The sequence below is a fragment of the Narcine bancroftii genome, chromosome 5, assembly GCF_036971445.1.
Source record: "Narcine bancroftii isolate sNarBan1 chromosome 5, sNarBan1.hap1, whole genome shotgun sequence".
NCBI classification, from domain to species: domain Eukaryota; kingdom Metazoa; phylum Chordata; class Chondrichthyes; order Torpediniformes; family Narcinidae; genus Narcine; species Narcine bancroftii.
The window spans coordinates 135,451,929-135,474,544 of NC_091473.1; the positions used below are offsets into that span (position 1 = coordinate 135,451,929).

The 22,616-nt window shown below is 41.9% G+C and overlaps 1 protein-coding gene across 3 annotated transcripts in view; it reads right to left on the bottom strand.

Annotated features, from left to right (window-relative positions):
* Positions 1 to 6,362: 6,362 nt before the first annotated feature.
* The window catches only part of LOC138763991 (kynurenine--oxoglutarate transaminase 3-like), a 100,604-nt gene continuing 84,350 nt past the window's right edge, over positions 6,363 to 22,616 (bottom strand). For all 3 annotated transcript variants that reach the window (XM_069939123.1, XM_069939120.1, XM_069939121.1), the window contains one exon: positions 6,363 to 6,502. In XM_069939123.1, the coding sequence (XP_069795224.1) occupies positions 6,407 to 6,502 (96 nt within the window). In that variant the 3' untranslated portion in view covers positions 6,363 to 6,406. The remainder of the gene's footprint in view (positions 6,503 to 22,616) is intronic.

Genomic DNA, 22,616 nt, shown 5'->3' on the forward strand with positions numbered 1-22,616 from the left:
CTTCAATTTCCTATATAATTCTTTTATTGATATTTCTGGTTCTGTTAAGTATATTATAACGTCATCTGCAAATAGACTGATTTTATATTCATTCTCTTTTATTTTTATCCCTCTTATTTTATTTTCTGTTCTTATCAGTTCTGCTAGTGGTTCTATAGCTAATGCGAACAGTGAGGGAGATAGTGGACATCCCTGCCTTGTTGATCTGCTTAAGTTAAATTGTTTTGATATATATCCATTTACTGTCACTTTCGCCAATGGCCCCTTATATAATGCTTTAATCAAATTAATATATTTCTCTGGTAGTACTTTTGTAGTACTTTGAATAAATAATTCCATTCTACTCTGTCAAAGGCCTTCTCTGCGTCTAAAGCAACCACTACTGTTGGAGTTTTATTTCCTTCTACTGCATGAATTAAGTTAATAAATTTACAGATATTGTCTGTTGTTCGTCTTTTTTTAATGAATCCAGTTTGGTCTAGATTTACTACTTTTGGTACATAGTCAGCCAATCTGTTTGCTAATAGTTTAGCTATTATCTTATAATCTGTGTTAAGTAAGGATATTGGTCTATATGACGTTGGTGCAAGTGGATCTTTCCCTGTCTTTGGTATTACTGTAATTATTGCTGTTTTGCATGAATCTGGTATGCTTTATGTTTTATCAATCTGGTTAATTACTTCCAGGAGGGGAGGAATTAATAAGTCTTTAAATGTTTTATAGAATTCTATTGGGAATCCATCCTCTCCTGGTGTTTTATTGTTCGGTAGTTTTTTTAATATCTCCTGTAATTCTTCTATTTCAAATGGTTTTATTAATTTATTTTGCTCCTCTGTTTGTAATTACGGTAGTTCAATTTTAGTTAGAAACTCATCTATTTTGTCTTCTTTCCCTTCGTTTTCAGTTTGATATAGTTGCTCGTAGAATTCCCTGAAGTTTTAATTGATCTCTGTTGGATTATATGTAATTTGTTTGTCCTTTTTCCTTAATGCCAATACCATTCTTTTAGTTTGTTCTGTCTTAAGCTGCCACGCTAGAATTTTGTGCGTTTTTTCTCCTACCTCATAATATTTCTGTTTTGTCTTCATTATGTTCTTCTCCACCTTATATGTTTGTAGTGTTTCATATTTTATTTTTTTAACTGCCAATTCTCTTCTTTTAGTTGTATCTTCCTTTATTGCTTATTCTTTTTCTATATTTGTTATTTCCCTTTGCAACTGTTCTGTTTCCCGATTGTAGTCCTTCTTCATCTTAGTTACATAACTTATTATTTACCCTCTGATGAACGTTTTCATTGCATCCCATAGTATAAACTTATCTTTCACTGATTCCGTATTTATTTCAAAGTACATTTTAATTTGTCATTCAATTAATTCTCTAAAAATCCTGTCTTTTAAGTAGCATGGAGTTTAATCTCCATCTATACATTCTTGGTGGGATGTCCTCTAGCTCTATTGCCAATAACAGGGGTGAGTGGTCTGATAATAGTCTAGCTTTATATTCCGTTTTCCTAACTCTCCCTTGAATATGGGCTGATAACAGGAATAGGTCTATCCTTGAGTATGTTTTATGTCTACCCGAATAATATGAATATTCCTTTTCCTTTGGGTGTTGTTTCCTCCATATATCCAAAAGTTGCATTTCTTGCATCAATTTAATTATAAATTTGGTTACTTTGTTCTTTCTGTTAGTTTTTTTTCTCCAGTTTTATCCATGTTTGAGTCCAAATTAAGGATAAAATCCTCTCCTATTAGTATGTTCCCTTGCGTATCTGCTATCTTCAAAAAGATATATTGCATAAATTTTTGATCTTCTTCATTAGGTGAATATACATTGTGTAAATTCGAAAATTCTGAATATATCTGACATTTTATCATTACATATCTCCCTGCTGGATCTATTATTTCCTCTTTTATTTTGATTGGTACATTTTTATTGAAATATATAGCTACTCCTCTGGCTTTTGAATTATATGATGCTGCTGTTACATGTCCTATCCAATCTCTCTTTAATTTCTTGTGTTCCACTTCAGTTAGATGTGTTTCTTGTACGACTGCTATATCAATTTTTTTCTTTTTTCAGTAAATTTAACAGTTTCTTCCTTTTGATTTGGTTATGTATTCCATTAATATTTAAAGTCATATAGTTCAACATAGTCATTTCATAATTTGTTTATCTTTCCTTTCCGTTTCCTCATCACCACCTTCCCTTCTTATCCATTTCTGCTTTCTTTTTTTGAACACATTATAAGACAACATTTCTAAAACATAAAATATTTCCACTATTCTCATATCTAAAATTCCTTTAACCCCAATAGTCCCTCCCCTTTCTGAGTTGCCCTTTGTCCCTTGTTGGTCAACCTCATCTCCCCTCTCCATTTGGATTTGCGAATCCGCTCGCAAGCGTCAACTGATTTCGCAGTAACTGTAATTCCTCCCCACCCAGCCCCCCCAGAAAAGATTTTAATCTTCATATATAACAAAGGTCACTCTCTTAATTCCCTCCTTACTTCCTTTCTTTCCCTTCTTAATTCTTACCTATACGCTATTTTTTAATATATACACATATATATATATACCTACATACACACATACTTATAGTTTGTTGTCATTTTTGTCTTGTTACATCTCTTCATCTCTCTGTCTGTTTTGTAGTTGTTCTGCAAATTTTCGTGCTTCTTCCGGATCCGAGAATAGTTTGTTTTGCTGTCCCGGAATAACTATTTTAAGTACCGCTGGGTATTTTAACATAAATTTATAACCTTTTTTCCATAGGGTCGTTTTTTCTGCATTGAACTCCTTTCTCTTCTTCAGGAGTTCAAAACTTATATCTGGATAGAAAATTTTTTTTGACCCTTGTATTCCAGTGGTTTTTTGTCTTCTCTTATTTTTTTCATTGCCTTCTCCAATATATTTTCTCTTGTTGTATATCTTAGGAATTTTACTAGAATGGATCTTGGTTTTTGTTGTGGTTGTGGTTTAGGGGATAATGTTCTATGTGCCCTTTCTATTTCCATTTCTTCCTGTAATTCTGGTCTTCCTAGGACCCTGGGGATCCATTCTTTTATAAATTCTTTCATATTTTTGCCTTCTTCATCTTCCTTAAGGCCCACTATCTTTATATTGTTTCTTCTATTATCATTTTCCATTATATCTATCTTCTGAGCTAACAGCTCCTGTGTCTCTTTAACTTTTTTATCAGATTCTTCTAATTTCTTTTTTAAGTCATCTACTTCCATTTCTATGGCTGTTTCTCGTTCTTCCACCTTGTCTACTCTTTTTCCTATATCTGTCATGATCATCTCTAATCTATTCACTTTTTCTTCTGTACTTTTTATTCTTCTTTTTATTTCACTGAATTCTTGTGACTGCCATTCTTTTACTGATTCCATATATTCTTTAAATAAAAATATATCCATGTACTTGCCCTTCCATTCATCTTCCATTTCTCTGTGTTCTTCCTCTTCTTCTTCTGGGTCCACTCCAGGATCGGTGTCCTTTACCTCTGTCTCTTCTGGTTTTCTTGTTGGGTTGTTTGTTTTATTTTGTTGGGTATTTTTGGTCTTCTTATTTTTATTAAAAGTGTCTTGATGTTGTCTTCCTCTGGGTTGGTCATCTGTTGTTTCTTTGATTTCTTATTTTTACTCTCTTCCTTCTTGTTCTCGTTATTTTCTGTGTTTTCCTCTTGCTGTTGTGTTGTAGTTGTCTGTTTCAGCTGTGGAGATTTACTCCTCAGCTGGTCCCTCCTCCCGTCAGTGTTATTTTTGTCTTGCGCATCGCGCATGCGCAAATCATCACGCATGCATGGTTGCGCACTTTTGTTTCGCTCCGTGAGCCATTTTTGTAGTCCCGAGTTCGGGGCTTCCACTGACCTCAGGGAGCGGGCTTCTCTCTCCATGGTGGGCCTCCTTGTACCGGTAAGGCCTTCACCTTCCTCTTCTGATGTCCTTCCTTCTTCTTTTCTTCCCGTTGTCTTTGGTTTTTCTTTCTTCGCTGCCATTTTCTCCACACTTTTTCTTTCACTTTGTTATGGTTTTTATGTTTGTGCCTTTGTTTTTTCTCTATCTTTTTTTACTTTTCTGGATAGGGCTGGAGTTCCCCTACCGGCCACATTCATGAGATGGAAAGATGCTGTCCCTCCCGCTCATACCCAGTGGTTGTCCGAGATGATGGCATTTGGAAAAGTTAATTTTGCAATCGAGTTCTCAATTAGTTTCAAAATTTTGTCAGGTTTCTGAACCTGCGGTGCATGATGAGGAACAACACAGGCTAGGCGGGGGGGGGGGGGGGGAACAATAGGCACAGAAGAATGCACAGAAGAACCTTGCTGGCCCGGATTCAGGAAGAGGAATGGCGGGAAATGGAGAGGTGGCTCGACCTTTATGGCCCAGGACCACAGGGGGGGGCGGAGTCACAGGGTATGAGTCATCAGTGGGCGGGCCAGCTCCATTTATCCAGGAGTCAACCATAACTATATACAATGGAGGAACCAGATCACCACAGAACCCAATGTTTATCTTCATTTTTTATTATTAGTACTGGACTGTTTGTGTTGGTCAGTTGCCTCCGAAGGGAGGGGATTGAATTAGATATTTAGTATAGTGTTTCTCTTTTTATTGTAACATAGGTCTCAGTACTATTCGTATTGCGATGCAAGATTTGTTAGTACATTATTTTATTGTTATGTACCTATGGAACATTTATTTGCTTTAAAAAATATTGAAAAAGAAGTTCCTTGACAATTTTTGAATGGAGATAAGTAAAGATGGTGAGGGATTTCAACTCCACATCAATCCAATTAGGATATTCCTCTCTCTTTTTACATTACAATAATCGTAACATATGTTTCTTATGTTTCTAGCCCACAGCAGTAAAATTGGAAATTAGCCAGGGCTAATCCCGTTATTTCGAGTGTTCTGCCAATACCTTTTATTCAATCTAGTTTTCTTGTTTTGCCATAATAATTGATTTGAAATTGTCAGAAATGGACAGGAATAAATGTCGGTGGTGATTGAAAGAGGTATAAAAGTTTTGGTAGAATATTCATTTTAACTGAATTAATACAACCAATCAATAGTCAATGAGAGTGGAGATCATCCTGTCAGAATTGATTTGGTTGGGCATAGATAGACTGTATCCAGAAATACAAAAATCCATTCCAGTGAAAAAAAATTACTTCTAATTTGAAAAATAAATATTACACATACCTACAAGATAGATACTGTGGGTCTTATTCCTCGCCGTTCCCTATGACCTCACCAGGTAGTACAGACAATATTTGAATTAAGTTTTCTGTGCCCTCTGACCTGCCCCCGTACAATCCATCATTTTTATTACTCTCTTGACTTTGCCTAACTATATTTTTCATTAGTATGTTATTATATGTTATTAACATGTATAAATAATTATTGATTTGTTTTTTGGGTTTCTGGGGTTAGGGAGGGTTTTAGTTTTTATGGGGAGGGGGTATATTTCAGTTTTGTAGTCAGTAACAACTTGCATTAAAATGATAGATGTACGTGGATTATATATACATGTATGCAAACATTAAAACTATTTTTAAAATTTGATTTTATTTGGTTAATTAAAAGTGAAAAGTTTTCTTTAAAAATATTTAAAAAAATTCTTAGTTCAGATAATGCCTAAGTATGATTCCTTGAACTTATGGGATTTATAGTTACAAGTCCTATAATATCTATTTATTTCAAACAGTTATTTTAGATGTTGCTTTTCAAGAGTGGAAGTTTTTTAGGTATTAGTAGTTTTAAAGATTTTTTTATACAACAGCATTTTATATCTCTTCAACAAATGGTATTTAATCAATCAAATCGACTTTATTTCAGAGACTATCAAATTCAACACTTCGCTCACTAAGCTTTTAACATTTCTTACATTTCCTGACCCAAATTTTATCGATGAACTCTTCGAGTGGCAATTTGCTCATAAAGGCATGATATCTGCTTTATATTATAAACTATTGAATATGAAAGCGATTTCTTTGAGTGGAATTGAAACTGAATGAGAGAATGATTTGAATATCTCTTTCTCAGAAGAAGAATGGGCTTCAATTTTGGGCCTGATTTATGATTCATCATTGTGCACTAGGGGCACAATCTTATTCAATTCAAAGTGCTACAAAGTCAAAGTTGCTCGAATTTATTCTGATATTGATTCACTTTGTGACAAATGTAAAAATATTCGATGCCTCTTTGTTTCATATGTTTTGTATCTGTACTTGCCCTTAATTTGTGAAAATACTGGACTGTAGCGAGGTCACTACAGCTACAGCTGGGTTATAGCTCTCGATTATAGCCCCAAGGCTGTAGCTCGAATCCATAGGAGAAGAAAGACACACACACCATGTATTTGACAATGAATTTATTCAGTCACAGTTCTGCCTTTTATAGTCAGTACGGCCACATCACCACTGGGGTGTGGCTTGAGCGGGCCAGCTGCCGATTGGTTACTTTGGATCGGGCCCCCCTGCGATCCACTGGCAGTATCTGGAATAAATAAAGTTTAAAAAAAAATCTCTACACCACTCCAGTTCTGGCCCTTTGACCCTCTTCAAAACAAGCCGAGTACCACAGCAGTCTACTTTTCCGTTAAATGGAAGCTGATAAGTGCACTAGACCAATGCGGGTTAGGATGAAAGATGTGATACACCTAAGTGCTGAAGAAACCCAGCAGGTCACATAATATCCATAGGAAGGAAAGGGTAATCGAGGGTTTCGGGCCTGAGCTCTTCGTCAAGGGCTCATGAGCAAAGAGCAGACGGGTGCGTGAATAAGATGACAATAACAACGAAGAACCACCCCTCCGCACCCCCATCTGATGATCTCATCCTGTCCGTATCTGAGGATGATGACTTGTGTGGTGTCTTCAGGAGACTGAAACCAAGGAAAGCATCCAGTCTGGACAGAGTACCTGGCCAAGTATTAAAAATACTTATCAAATGTATTCACAGATAACTTCAATATCTTGCTCCAATAGGGCTGGTACCCACCTGTTTCAATCAGGCATTGATCATACTGGTGCCCAAGAAGAGTGCCTTAAAGACTGTTGACCTGTAGCACTTAAATCAACAGTGAGGAAGTATTTTGAAAGGCTGGTGTTGAAGCATATCAGCTTGTATCTGAGCAGTGACATGGATACATTCCAGTTTGCCTATCGTATCAACAGGTCTACGGAAGATGCCATCTCACTGGCTCTATACAAAGCCCTGGAACACTTGGTCAGTAAAGATGCTCTTTATCGACTACAGTTTGGAATTTAACACCATTATCTCCTCAAAACTGATCAGCAAACTTTACTGACCAAGTGTTCCAGGGCTTTGTATAGAGCCAGTGAGATGGCATCTTGTCGACTTCAGGAAGGGAAAACCAGAGGTATATTCTTTTAGTGTTGGGAAACACTCCTGGTGAATAAAAACTGTGAAGCTATCTACTCATTCCATAATTTTAAATGTAAAATTAATGGATTTTTCTCCACATTGATCATGGAACCAAACATTCCATTGAATAGTGATACTGAATTGGGATTTCAAAGGATATATAATTGTTCTTTTGTCCTTCTTCTATTCTTGTATATCTTCATGAGTCATTCAGGATAGGACAGGCCCTTTGGCCTAACTAGTCCATGCCACCATTGGCATTCTGGGCGGATCTCATTTGCCTGCATTTCATTCTTCCCCCCCCCCACCCCACCCAATCTGTAAATCTGTCTAAATGTCTTTTGAATGTTGTTATTGTGCCCATTTAAACAGTTTTTTTAACAATATACATAAATGATCTGGAAGAGGGGACGGAGTACAGTGTATCTAAGTTTGTTGAAGACACTAAATTGAATGGAAAAGCAAATTGTGCAGAGGATATAGATAGGTTAAGTGAATGAGCAAAGGTCTGGCAGATGGAGTATAATGTTGGCAAATGTGGGGTTATCCACTTTGGAAGGAAAAAAAGGAAGATCAGATTATTATTTAAATGGCAAATGCTTGCAGCATGCTGACGGACTTGGGAGTATTTGTGCATGAATTACAAAAGGTTGGTTTGCAGGTGCAGCAGGCTATAAGAAGACAAATGGAATGTTGGCCTTCATCGCTAGAGGGGTTGAATTTAATAGCAGGGAGGTTATGCAGCAACTGTATAGGGTACTGGTGAGACTGCATCTGGAGTACTGTGTCCAGTTCTGGTCTCCTTATTTGAGGAAGGATGCACTGGCTTTGGAGGTGGTGCAGAGAAGGTACACTAGATTGATTCCAGGGATGAAGGGGATAGCCTATGAGAAGAGATTGAGTAGTCTGGGATGCTACTCATTGAAATTTAGAAGAATGAGAGGGTATCTTATAGAGTTTACCCAAACTATACTATGTTTAAATTTAGAGAAAATTAGAAACTCTGTCTATGAATCCCCTTCTAAGTTTGAGTTAACCTGGTGACCATTTATTCAATATTTTCATTTGTGGTGAGTTGATCTGGCTCTGTTTTCTTTCTATGATTATGTATGATAATTGGGCTGTTAGATGAGATCAGAGTGATCGGCGTGGATTAGCTATATCGGTAGGTTTTTTTTTAAGTTTTTTTAATTCAAATTTGTTTTTTTCTTCTTTTTTGGGGTTTTTTTTTCTCTTTTTTCATATATTGTTATTAATTATATCTTTTTTTTTAGAGATAGTTCACACCCTAAACTGATCTAAATTTTTTTAATGATATATTTTTATTCTGTAATATTATTGTTTAATATCTCTGTATTAATTCATTACTTACTATGTATTTTTTATATCTCTTTGAACTGTATGTGTTTATAAATTATAATAATAATAAAAAGATTGAAAAAGAAAAGAAAGAGGGTATCTTATAGAAACATAAAATTATGAAAGGCATAGGTAAGATAGAGCCATGTAAGTTGTTTACTTTAGTAGGGGACACCAGAACTTGGGAGATAACTTCAAGATTCTGGGTAGTAAATTTAGGATAGAGATGAGGTGGAGCAGTTTTTCCAAGAGGATGATGCATCTGTGAAATTTGCTGCCCATTGAAACAATGGAGGCAACCTCAGTAAATATATTTAGGACAAGGTTGGATAGATTTATACATAGAAAGGGAATGAAAGGATATGGAGAGAAGGTAGGTAGGTGGAGATGAGCTTATCATCAGATAAGCCATGATGACAGTGAATTGTGGAGCGGGCTCGATAGGCCGGGCGGCCGACTCGTGCTCCTATTTATTATGTTTCTTATCTCATTCCAGATACAGACCACACTCTGCTTCTTAGTTCCCTTTTAAATCTTTCCCTTCACTTTCAAATGATTTGCACCCAGTGTTACTTATCTCTTACCTCTTTTTGTAAATTTTTTTTATTTTTCACACTATGAACCATATTGACCAATATACACACAAACATTTCCCTTTTGAATATACACAGTGTCATTTTCTCCCCTTTCCCCCCCCCCTCCCCACTCACTCATCGTTCAACATATATGATACATTAAACCCATTAAACAATGTCATCACACAATGAAAATAAACAAGAAAATTGTGTCATCTACTTTTACACACTGGGTCAGTTCATTTTGTCTCCTTCTCCTTCTGTCATTTTAGACGGTGGAGGTCCGCGGTAGGACTTCTCTGTTGTGTTCCATGTACGGTTCCCAAATTTGTTCGAATACTGTGATGTTATTTCTTAAATTATATGTTATTTTTTCCAAAGTAATACATTTATTAATTTCTATGTACCATTGCTGTATTAAATGAAGGACAAATATGGTATAACTCACGGTACAATGTTTGCATACCACCAACTGAAAACCTACTTGAGGGACAAATTGGGAAGCAGGCTGAGATTACCAGAAGGAAGCAATTTTGAATATGTGATTACAGACATAATGATAATTAAAAGATTTATAACAAACATGTATATCAAACTGCAAGAGAAAGAGAACGAGGAAACAAGCTGTAAACCCAAAGAAAAATGGGAACAAGATCTAAACATAAAGAATGAAACATGGGAAAAGCTATGCTCCAGAACTATGAGAAATAAAATAAACACGAGGTTACGCATGATACAATATAATTGGTTACACAGGCTATACACCACGCCCCAGAAGTTAAATAAATGGGATCCAACATTATCAGATAGATGTTTTCGCTGTAAGAAGGAAACGGGAACAACAGTACATGCAATTTGGGCATGTGAGAAAGTGGAAAACTTTTGGGAAGATCTAAACCAGGTATTAAATAAAATCACAAAAAGCAACATACCAAAAAATCCAGAGATATTTCTTCTAAGTAATATAAGAAATAAAGAACTAGGCCTCGATTTGGATGGAGCACAAAAAAGATTTATTAAGATAGCCTTAGCTGTAGCAAAAAGATGTATTATGTCAACCTGGAAATTAGAAGAGAGCCTCTTACCTCTTGATGTACTCAGCTCACAAAATCAGTTGCTGAATAAACTGAATTTCATCTGAAAGCCGATTGCTAAATGGAGCTAACATAATTTCTTAAATTCAATTGCAAACCTCCATGTGTCCATAGTACCCTTCGGCATGGAAACTGGAGGGTGCATTTGAGTGATGCCATTAGTAGGTGGTGAACAATTGACATTATTGTTATTTTCTACAACAGATGTGTGTCTAATGTACAATACAGGCCTTAAATTCAAAAGCACGCCTACAACAGAAGAAGGCAGCCTGAACATATTTCATTGAATATCCTTGAGAAAGTGATTGTGATCTGCTTTCGTGAACTATACAGTACTTCTATTGAAGGTTCACCTTCAATGCTGTTGAGAGATGTATTCCATTCCAACATTTAGATTAAATGACAACAAAGTAAAGTTTTACCAGCATGGATTGTTCTTCCACATTTTCCTGTCCACTTCCTATTCTTTTATTTTCCCTCTAGGTTAGTGAGAGTTCCAGCCCACTAGTCTCTGTAATTTATCCTGAATCCCACCATCTCATTGTCCTCCTTTATGCTTTAGAACAACCATTTTGTTTTTGCTCTGGACTCTGTTCAATGCTTATGGACCCCCTTCCCTGTGAAGTAGCCAAATTTAGTTGGTTTCTTCCATACGTCTCTTCTCCCAACAACATAAAAAATATTTTGATTTCAGACCATGCCCCCCTTAAATGTCCTGTGTTCCCTGGGTGGGGGTGGGGTAGCTGTATGGCCCAAGCTGAAAATAGCTGCTTTGGATCATCTGGGGATCAAGACCTTTGATACCTCTGCCATTATAGATATGGTATAAAAAGTTGAAACTCCAACCCATTGGCTGAAATTCCTTCATTCTCAGCTACTTGGTTCACCCTTAATTTCCTGCAAAAGGGAGGAGAGACTTTAACTTTGAGCTGGTAGCTTTCACTTTCAGAGCTTGAACCAACTTGCTTACACTCACACAATCTGTACATTAAAGCTTCAAAATAAGCAATTTCCCCATTGGCATTGTGAGAATCAGCTAAAATATGTTACAATCTTTATTTTAAAATATTGCAACCACAGGGTCTGTGCCCAAGATGGAGGAGACTATGATTGGCAGCAGCCATGAGGCGTTATAGACTCCGGGGAGGCAGAGGACTGGTGCAGGGCACCAGAAAACAAGGAGACTCCTGTGGTGATATGGCTGTATGCACTAGTTGGTCCACCCTCCAGGGTCTCCCTGCCTAACCTCATCCCTTGATCCTACTCTTGTGACCCCGGGCCATAAAGGTCGAGTCCCCTCTTCTTCCCGCTCATTTTCCTAGCCGAGATCAGGGCCAGGTTCCCCTCAGTCTTCTGTCTGCATCATTATTGGGCTACCGATAGCGCCCAACGATTTATTAAGCAAGAATTTTGAACTCTCTGGTTACGGAGAAATTGCTGCACCCCGAACGGCTGGAAATAGATCCCCAAGTCCCGGGTGAATCGGTACTCTTCGAGCAGTGGGTGAACTGTTTTAATAATTTCCTCGACGCTGCTGCGGAGGTGGTCAACTCGGACAAGAAGAAGCTCAAGATCCTTCAAGCACGAGTCAGCCAGAAGGCCACCTGACCATCTTAGGCTGCACGACTTACACTGAGGCGATGGCTGAGCTGCGGGCGCTCTTTCAACCCAAGGTGAACTCGGTTTACTCCTGTTACCTGCTGGGGTCCCAGAAATAACAGCTTGGTGAGTCTACCGAAGAGTTTGTCTGGTCCTTGATCACCCTGGGAAAAGACTGTTTGGGGGATCTCAAGGGGCCGGGCACGATATTGCTGAACCAGTGTGTGGAAGAGCTGATCAGAGACGCCTGTGTGTCGGGGTTGAGGTCAGACTATATCCGGCAAAGACTCCTCGAGGAGGACCCGCTCCCACTCAAAAAGGCTATCGAACGGGTCAGAACTCTGGACTCGGCCCAGCACCAAGTGATGTGGATCACGGGCAGAAGCGGGCCAACTCCGTATGTTCCACCATGAGGGCTTTCGGCCTGGGACTCTGCGTCAGACATCAGCGACCCGACCATGGCCGCAATCATGCTGACCGCATCATCGAGATGCAAATTCTGCAGGCAGGCTAGGCATGCGAGGCGCCTCTGCCCCACGAAAGGAGCGATGTGCTCGGGGTGTGGAAAGGGAGGCCACAATCTAAGGGTCTGCAGGTCTCGATCGCAGCCAGCGAGCAGTGCGGTGTGCGTCCCTGAAGAACTTCTGGCGCTGACTGTGTGCGTGGTGGGGGGTGCGCCATCTTACCAACCTCCGCTCCCAACCTTGGCACCTCAGCCTACCACTCTAGTGACGTCACTTCCATCTTCCATGACTCCACTTCCAGCCTCTTCTTCATCCGATGCTGTGTGGTCAACGTGGAGGACGCCATCTTGGGCGGGCCTCCCCACTGACGACGATGATGAAGGAATGCTGCTCCTCGCTTCAGTGACACTGAACCAAGCCGGACCTCACCCGATCACGAACTCAATGATGCAGATCGAGGTGAGCGGTCATAAAACTGTCTTTTTGATAGCGGCTGTACGGAAAGCTTCGTACACCCTAATGTGGTCCAGAGACTCTCCCTTCCAGACCAACCCATGACCGGGATGGTTTCAATGGCAGCTAGGGACCAACAGATGAGTATCTGGGGGTGTTGTGTAACGTTGCTGACGGTTGGGGGGGGGGGGGGAAATGTTATAACGTCGCTGATGGTGGGGGGGAATGTTAAAACGACTTTGTGTTATTAATCATGCCTTGCCTCTGCGTGCCGATCCTCCTAGGCCTTGACTTTCAGAGTCAGTTTTCGAGTGTGATGATGGCGATCGGAGGCCCCCAGGCACTGTTGACCATTTGCAGCCCACAGCAATTGGGTGTCCATTCCTGACTGGATAGCCAGCCCCCATTACCGTCCTATGGCCCTGGCACCCAATCTCCGACATCATCCAATGGTGTTGGCACTCAATCCCCAGCACCATCCAGCGGTCCCGGCACTCAGTCCCTGGCTACGACCAGTGGCCTCGCCACCTTAAGTGTGCCCCCTCCATCACGGTTCGCGAACCTCACCCCGGATTGTAAACCCATCGCCACCAAGAGTCCGTGCTGTAGTTTGGAGAATATCCAATTTATCTGGGCTGAGGTCCACCGACTCCTGGCAGTGGGGATCATAGCCCCTAGCACTAGCCCATGGAGAGCACAGGTCCTCGTGGTCAGAGGGGCAGGCAAGCCCCGGATGGTCTCCTGTATAGCCGACTTGGTCAATAAAGTCACCAAATACAGAATTTTTTCAACTACTGACCTCAAGTCGGCTTACCACCAACTTCCCCTCCATTGAAGCGATTGAATCTATGCCGGATTCGAAGCTGACTGGAAACTCTTCCATTTCCTGCGGGTGCCCTTCGGCATTACTAAGAGTGTTACTGCTTTCCAGAGAGTAATGAACCAGATGGTGGAGGAACACAGGCTGACGGCAATGCTCCCTTACCTCGACAATGTCACCATCTGCGGCCATGATCAGCAGGACCACAACGCAAACCTCACCAAGTTTTTGGTACAGCCAAGTTACTTAACTTCACGTACAATATGTACAAGTTCATGTTCAACACGGAGCACCTGGGCCTTCTTGGATGTGTCGTGGCACATCGTATCATTACTCCCGACCCTGGACTTCTGAAACTCCCTGTCCCGAACACCCTGAAGGTGCTGAAAAGATGCCTAGAGCTGTTCTCATATTACATGCAGTGGGTGCCCAACTACGCCGATAAGGCCCATCCCCTAATTCGGTCAGCCACTTTTCCACTATTGCCGGAGGCCCAAGCTGCTTTTAATCAGATCCGTGGGGTCAACACTAAGGCCACGATGCATGCTGTGGATGAGTCCGTCCCCTTCCAGGTGGAAAGCGATGCCTCCGACTTCTCACTGGCTGCCACATTAAACCAGGCAGGCAGGCCGGTAGCACTCTGGCACTCCTCTGTCGAGAAGGAGACGCAAGCGATCGTTGAGGCAGTGCGCCACTGATGGCACTATCTAGCCAGTAAAAGATTTACCCCGTTGACTGATCAGAGGACAGTGGCCTTTATGTTCAGTGCCATACAATGGGGTAAAATCAAAAATGACAAAATTCTGAGGTGGAGGATTGAGTTATCCACCTACAACTATGACATCTTGTACCGCGGCCAGGTAAGCTCAACGATCCCCCGAATGCCCTATCCCGAGGGACGTGCGCCAGTGCGCATCTTGACCATCTCCAGGACCTGCACAACAGTCTGTGACACCCTGGAGTTACGAGGTTATATCACTTTATCAGGTCAAGGAACCTCCCGTACTCCGTCGAGGATGTCCGGTCCACGACCAGATGCTGCCAAATCTGCGCCGAGTGTAAGCCTCAGTTCTACCGGCCAGAAAAGGCATTCCTCATCAAGGCCACTCGCCCTTCCGCATGACTCAATGTCAATTTCAAGGGCCCCTCCCAACCACAAATAGGAACGCCTACTTCCTGACGGTGGTGGATGAGTTTTCTAGGTTTCCCATTGCAATTCCTTGCCCAGATATGACCTCAGCCACAGTCATCAAGGCCCTGAGCAGTATCTTCACTCTGTTCAGGTACCCTGACTACATTCATAGTGACCGTGGGACCTCGTTCATGAGTGAGGAGCTGCGTCAGTACTTCCTGACCAGAGGCATAGCCACCAGCTGTACCACCAGCTATAACCCCAGAGGTAATGTCCAGGTGGAAAGGGAGAACGGCACCGTCTGGAAGGCAGTGCTCCTGGCCCTGAGGTCCAAAAACTTGCCAATGTACTGCTGGCAGGATGTGTTGCCTGAAGCCCTCCATGCTATCCGTTCATTACTCTGCACCGCTACTAACACCACCCCGCATGAACGCCTCTTTACTTTCCCTAGGAGGTCAGCAAATGGTTCCCCCATTCCTCCCTGGTTGACATCCCCAGGGTCAGTTCTTCTTTAGAGGCATGTCAGAGGCCATAAGATGGATCCACTGGTTGAAGTGGTACACCTCATTCATGCCAACCCACAGTATGCATCTGTGAGGTACCCAGATGGGCACGAGGACACTGTGCCCATACGAGACCTAGCAAGGGCCAGAGACACCGAGGCTGCCTTGCCAGCTGCTGACCACACCACGGACCCGATGTTGCCACATCCAACCACAGCTCTGGAGTCCAAGCCGCCTACCTTGCAGCCGGACGTCCAGGCTCCTACCTCTCCTGCAGCTGCGGAGAACCCCCCAGTACTCCAGGAGCCAACCACCAGCACCCAACCCTCACAGCTCCTGCAGTGGACACTCCCCCGTCGGCCCCCTCTTCGGAGAAGCGCCGTACTGACACACTGGTCCTCCGGTAGTCTGGCAGACAGAGGAGGCCGCCTGTGTGGCTCAACCTCTAGCCAGTGGGATCGCAGGCTTCTTCAACCTTAAATATTTCTGTATTGCTGTTGTATTGCCTCCGGGTTTTGTTGCTACCGGTGGATTCTTTTTTTAAAAAGTGGGAGGTGAATGTGGTGATATGGCTGTATGCACTAGCTGGCCCTACCTCCAGGGTCTCCCTGCCTTGGCTCCTCCCTTGATCCTACCCATGTGACCCCAGGTCATAGAGGTCGAGTCCCCTCTCCTTCCCGCTCATTTTCCTAGCCTAGACCTGGGCTGGCAGTCTCTTGCTCAATAAAGCCTCTCATTCCCCTCAGTCTTTGTCTGCATCATTATTGGGGCTATCGATAGTGTCCAACACTACCTTCCCCCCCCCCCCCACTTTGAGAAGGAGAAGCAGAGGAGACTACCCACGTGACGGCACCCACAGTGATGTACCAGAGGGGCCCTGCTGCTGAAGAACACACAGGAGACGGGCAGTTGGTGACTCAAGTTGATGAACCCGTGCAGAGAGTGAGGCTGCTGGTGACTTGCGGCCGAAATGACTTGTCTCTTCTGTCAATGAAGGAGGTGACGAACTTCATTAGGGTTGCCCGATAATAATTTTTAAAGTCTGGGAGCTTTAATCCTCCCATTTCATAATTCCAGGTTAATTTATTGATAGATCTGAGAAACTTACCCTTCCACAGAAATTTCCTAATATATTTATTTAAATTCTGAAAGAATCGTTGTAATACTAAAACAAGTAGGTTTTGGAAAGAAATATAGTAATTTAGGCAATATATTCATTTTTGTAATAATTGTCTCTTCCAATCAAAGTAATTGGAAGAGTTATCCATTTATTTAAATCATCCTCAGTTTTCTGAAGCAAGGGTAGATAATTCAATGTATAAATTCTGTAAGTTATTATCTATCTTAATACCTAAATATTTGATCCCCCTGTGGCCACTTAAATTGAGAGCCTCTTTTAATATGATCGTAATTCCCATCTGTAAGTGGCATAACTTTGCTTTTATCCCAATTAACTTTATAACCTGAGAAAGTCCCAAAAAATTCCAATTTAGACTGCAGTTTTTGTAATGGACTCATTGGGACTGTCAGATGTATCAGAACTTTGTCAGCAAATAGAGCCAACACCCTCCCACAATCAATTTTCACCTTTCCTCTCCTGTCCTCCCTATGTTGGTCTATGATCCTCCCCCTGCCCTTTCTTTCCTTCTTCCCAGCTTTTTTCATTCAGGCACCTGCCTGCTTTTTATTCATATGTTCAAGGAAGGCTCAGGTCTGAAACATCAGTTTTTCCTCCAGCATTTCTTTGTTTCTGCATATACTGTAAATTTCAGAGTACAAGTCGAGTCGTGAAACCCTCAAAAATTACTCAAAAAATGGGGGGTTGAGTTATATGCTAGATTCAGGTCCTTAGATTCAGGTCAAAAACCACTTGACGCCAATTTGCCGTATTAAGTTGACCCTGGAAGTACTGATTTGGCATATTAGTCGACCCTGGAAACACCTTCCCACCGCTGGAGCCGCCAATCTCTGACACCTCCCTACCATCAGGCGCCGCTATAACCCATCCAGACATTCCACAGTTGTAGAGCCCGAGGTCTCAGCTTCTACCTGGGAGCCTGAGGTCACCATTCCTGCCATGAAAAAGAGGTCACGGCTCCCGCTAAGTATGCTGAGGTTCCCGCTCCTGCCAGATAAGCTAAGGTCGCCGTTCCTACTTGGGAGAATGAGGTCGCCACTTCTGCCTGGTAGGCCGAGGTTTTAAATTTTTTTTAAAAACTTGCTTAATTTACAGCTTTGTTACTTGGTGATTGGGTACTGCTGGGTGGCCCAGACAGCCTGAAAATGGTGGGTCAACTCCCGACATAAAACCATTAAAATGAGTCTAAAAAGTGGGGGGTGGGGGGTGGTGGGGGGGGGGTTGACCTCTCTGCCAGTTGACTTATATGCCAAAATATACAGTAAATGTGCATTTCTTTATTTCGGCATGGAATGGTATTGCAGTAAATGATACTTTGAGACCATTTATTAATTGTTTGTTTAAAGATTAACATATGAATTAGGACCAGTACTAAGCTGTTTCTTTCCACAAACTTGTTCCATCATTTAATAAGATTATGATGGACCTGACTGTAACTTCAACTCTTGTTTACCTGCCTATCCTCATCAATTTTTTTTTGACATGGTTACTTAGCAAAAATCAATCTGCTGTTTCCTTAAAAATATTTAGATTTCCTATTTTCCAATCAAATTGGAGCCTCCCTGAACCTGGAGAGTTTTGGAACATTGAAACTTGTTTATCAACAATATCACTAGAAATTTCTTTGAGCAGAAGCCAAGCTAGATCCAGATTGCACTACAATCACAACATCTGCAGACCTTCCTGTCTTAAAATCTAGATCCAGGCTTTGTCTGCTTGCGATTGTTCCGTTCACCTGGGAGTGGTCCTATTTCTTAATCACCTTCTATTCTTGTAGCCTTGTAAAATTTGCACCTCAATGTTAGTGCAATAATCCATCCAGCCAGTCCCTCAAAGCTCTGGAATTGCAACTATCCTAACAATGATCAATGTTTTGCATGATGACATCTCCATAAAAATAGTGCAAATATTCCTGCAAGGAATCAATACAGATGCCATTGATAATAAATTCTGTCATATCCACTGCAGGTAGTTGGTATAGATCAGATTGCAGAATAAATGGAAATGGTTGTGGCTAAGTTTGCACATGACACAACGATAGGTTGAGGGGAAGATAGGAGGAAATGGAGAGGCAGCAGAGAGACTTGGATAGATTAAGAGACTGGGCAAAAAAAAATGGCAAATGAAATACAGTACAACTCCGATTATTCAAAATTGGATTCTCCAAAATCCTCAGTTATGTGAAATTTTAAAAAAAATTGGCTAAATAAGGATATCTGAAACAAACGAGAAATCCTCATTTACCTATAATTTTTTAGTAGAAAAAAAATTCACTCGATGTGAAATTAGAACGACGATTGTCCTCGTTTCAAGTAACTCCCTTCCCTCTCTCTTTCCATTTCTTCTTTACTCTCCCCTATTGACTTTTCTCTCCAACTCTCTCAGACTGGGTGCCGCTGTCTCCCAGCCACAAGTGGTCGAAAGAACTCCTTGTTCCAACATCATCAAGGAGAGCGGCTTCCAGGGCAGGAGCGAGATCTCAGCCTCCCGGGCAGAAGCGGGCACCTTGGACTCCAGAGCAGGAACATGGACCTTGGGCTCAGCGGCCTTCCCTCCCTCCTTCCACTGTTGCCTATTCTGAACCTTCACCTTGGCTTACTACCATACATGTAAGCTAGACTCCCCAGTGTGCATGTGTGGTAGGCCGAAGGGATGATTTGGTGTCAGGACCTGGTGACTGGGGAGATAGAAACCTGCTGACTCACCAGTGAGTGTACCTCCAGCCTGGGATGTCTCCCCAGGAATCGGCGGCGGCGTTGGGGATGTCTCGGTGATCAGGCTTTCCCTTGTTATTTGTTGTTTAAATATCGATGTACTGTTGCTACTGGGCTGTTTTTTAAAAAAATGACCAGTTCTCTGAAAAAAATGGTTATCTGACTTTAGGGCTGGTCCTGACCATTTCAGATAATCGGAGTTGTACTGTACAATGTTGGAAAGTGTACAGTCATGCATTTTGGGGAAGTCAGGGGAACATGACCCAGTCCTCAACGAGGGCTCAGTAATGCAAAGGGTCAAAAACTTCAAATTTGTGGGTGTCAAAGGATCTGTCCTGGAGCCTTGCCAGCGGCTATACTTTGAGAGATGTCTGAGGAGATTTGGTATGTCACTGAAGACTCTTGAAAACTTCTAGTTGTACCTTTGCATTGCTGCTTGGTATGGAGGCATCAACTCTCAGGACAAGAATAAACTCCAGAGGGTTGTTAACTCGGCCTGCGACATCACAGGCACCAGACTTCACTCCATCGAGGACCTCGACATGAGGCTGTCTTAAAAAAGCAGCCTCTATCCTCAAGGACCCCCACTACCCAGGCCAGGCCCTCTTCACTCTGCTACCATTGTGGAAAAGATAGAGGAACCTAAAGACGAGCACTCAGCGGCACAAGGACAGTTTCTTCCCCGCTGCCATCAGATTCCTGAATAGTCAATGGTCAAAAACAGTGCCTTACATTTTGTGCAGAAAATTCCAGAGGTTCACCATTCTCTGGTTAAAGAATTTCCTCTGTATCTCTGCTTTTAACGGGCACCCTTCAATCCTGAAGTTATTTAAATTTTTTTTAAATATAGTAATGATGTAAGATGTAAGGTGGGTGGGTCACGTCTCCAGAATGGAGGACCATCGCCTTCCCAACATCACGTTCTATGGCCACCGAGACAGAGGTGCACCAAAGAAGAGGTACAAGGACTGCTTAAAGAAATCTCTTGGCGCCTGCCACATTGACCACCGCCAGTGGGCTGATATCGCCTCCAACCGTGCATCTTGGCGCCTCACAGTTCGGCGGGCAGCAACCTCCTTTGAAGAAGACCGCAGAGCCCACCTCACTGACAAAAGACAAAGGAGGAAAAACCCAACACCCAACCCCAACCAAACAATTTTCACTTGCAACCGCTGCAACCATGTCTGCCTGTCCCGCATCGGACTTGTCAGCCACAAACGAGCCTGCAGCTGACGTGGACATTACCCCTCCATAAATCTTCGTCCGTGAAGCCAAGCCAAAGAAGAAAGAAGAAGAAGATGGTTATAATATGAACATTTCCCCTATGATGGTGCTGCACAACACTGAATTTCATGACGTTCATGAGAATTAATTCTAATTCTGAAAAGAGCAGACTTATTTGGATGGGGAGACAATTCAAAGTTCAGATTCAAAGTGACTTGGGCATCCGTGTGCAGGATACCCTAGATTCCAGGGTGAGTCAATGGTGAAGAAGACTAAAGCAATGTTAGCATTCATATCGAGAGGAATAGGATACAAGAGCATGGATGTGATGTTGAGGCTTTATAAGGCCCTGGCAAGGCCTCACGGAGACTGGGTCTCAGTTTTGGGCTCCTTATTTAAGGAAGGTTATGCCAGCATTGGAGAGGGTTCAGAGAAGATTTACAAGAATAATTCCTGAAATGAAGGGATTAGGATATGTAGAACATTTTACAGTTCTTGGACTGTACTCCTTGGAATGAGGGGGGACCTTATAAAAGCATTTTGAATGTTGAAAGGCCTGGACAGAATAGATGAGGCAAAGTTGTTTCCCATAGTAGAGGAATCAAGGACAAGAGGGCACAACTTCAGGATTTGAGGAATACAGAGGTACAGAGGAAATTCTTTAACCAGAGAATGGTGAACCTCTGGAATTTTCTGCCACAGGCAGCTGTGGAGGCCAGGACGTTATGTGTATTTAAGGCAGAGATTGATTGGTATCTGAAGAGTCAGGATATTAAAGGTTATGGGAGAAGGCAGAGGAGTGGGAGAATTGATCAGCTCATGGAGAAATGGCGGAGCAGACTCGACAGGCCGAATTGCATATTTCTGCTTCTATATCTAAGAATCAGAAAACAGGCCATTCTGCCCTTCAGGTCTGTGCCAAAATATTATTCAACTAGTCCCACTGACCTGCACCCATTCTATAACCCTCCAGACCTCTCCCATCCATGTATCTACCCAATTTATTCTTAAAACATAAGAGTGAGCCTGCATTTACCACATCAGATAGAACTCATTCCACACTCCCACCACTCTCTGACTGAAGAAGTTCCCCCTAAACCTTTTCCCTTTCACCTTAAAGCCATGTCCTCTTGTATTTACATTTCCCAAACTAAGTGGAAAGAGCCTACTCACTTTTACTCTGTCTATAACCCTCAATTTTGTAAACCTCTATCAAATCTTCCCTCATTCTTCTACTCTCCAAGGAATAGATTTCCAACATGTTTAATTTTTCCCTATAGGTCAATTCCTGAAGACCAGGCAATATCCTAGTAAATCTTCTCTGCATCCTTTCAATCTTACTGATATCCTTCCAGTAGTTTGGGGACCAGAACTGGACACAATGCTCTAAATTTGGCCTCACCAATGTCTGATATAACCTCACCATAATATTCCAACTCCTGTACTCAACACTTATTTATGAAGGCCAAAAGCTTTCTTTACAACACTGTCTACCTGTGACACAACTTTCAGGGAATTATGCATTTATATTCCTCTGCACTCCTTAGTGTCCTACCTTGGTTTGTCCTTCCAAAATGCAACACCTCACACTTGTCTATATTAAATTCCAGCATCCATTTACAGGCCCATTTTTCCAGTGGGTCCAGATCTCTCTGCAAGCTTTGAAAGCCTTCTCGCTGTCAACATCGCCTCCAATCTTAGTGTCATCAGCAAACTTGCTGATCTAATTTACCACGTTATCATCCAGATCATTGATTATGGACAACAAACAACAATGGTCCCAGCACCGATCCCTGAGGCACACCACTAATCCTCGACCTCAGGTCTGAGAAGCAGTCATCCACTACCACTCTCAAACTTCTCCCATTCAGCTGATTTCCAATCCAGTTGACATGGATACCTAGTGTCTGAACCTTTTTAACTAACCACCCAGTGGGGCCCTGTCAAAGACTTTACTAAAGCCCATGTAGACAACATCCACAGCCTTTCCTTCATCTTCTTTCTTGGTAACCACCTCGAAAAAGATTAAACACTACCACACACAAAGCCATGCTGACTATCCTTTAATCATTTCTTGACTGTCCAAATACTGTATATCCGATCTCTTGGAACACCCTCCAATAATTTACCTACTACTGACATCAGACTC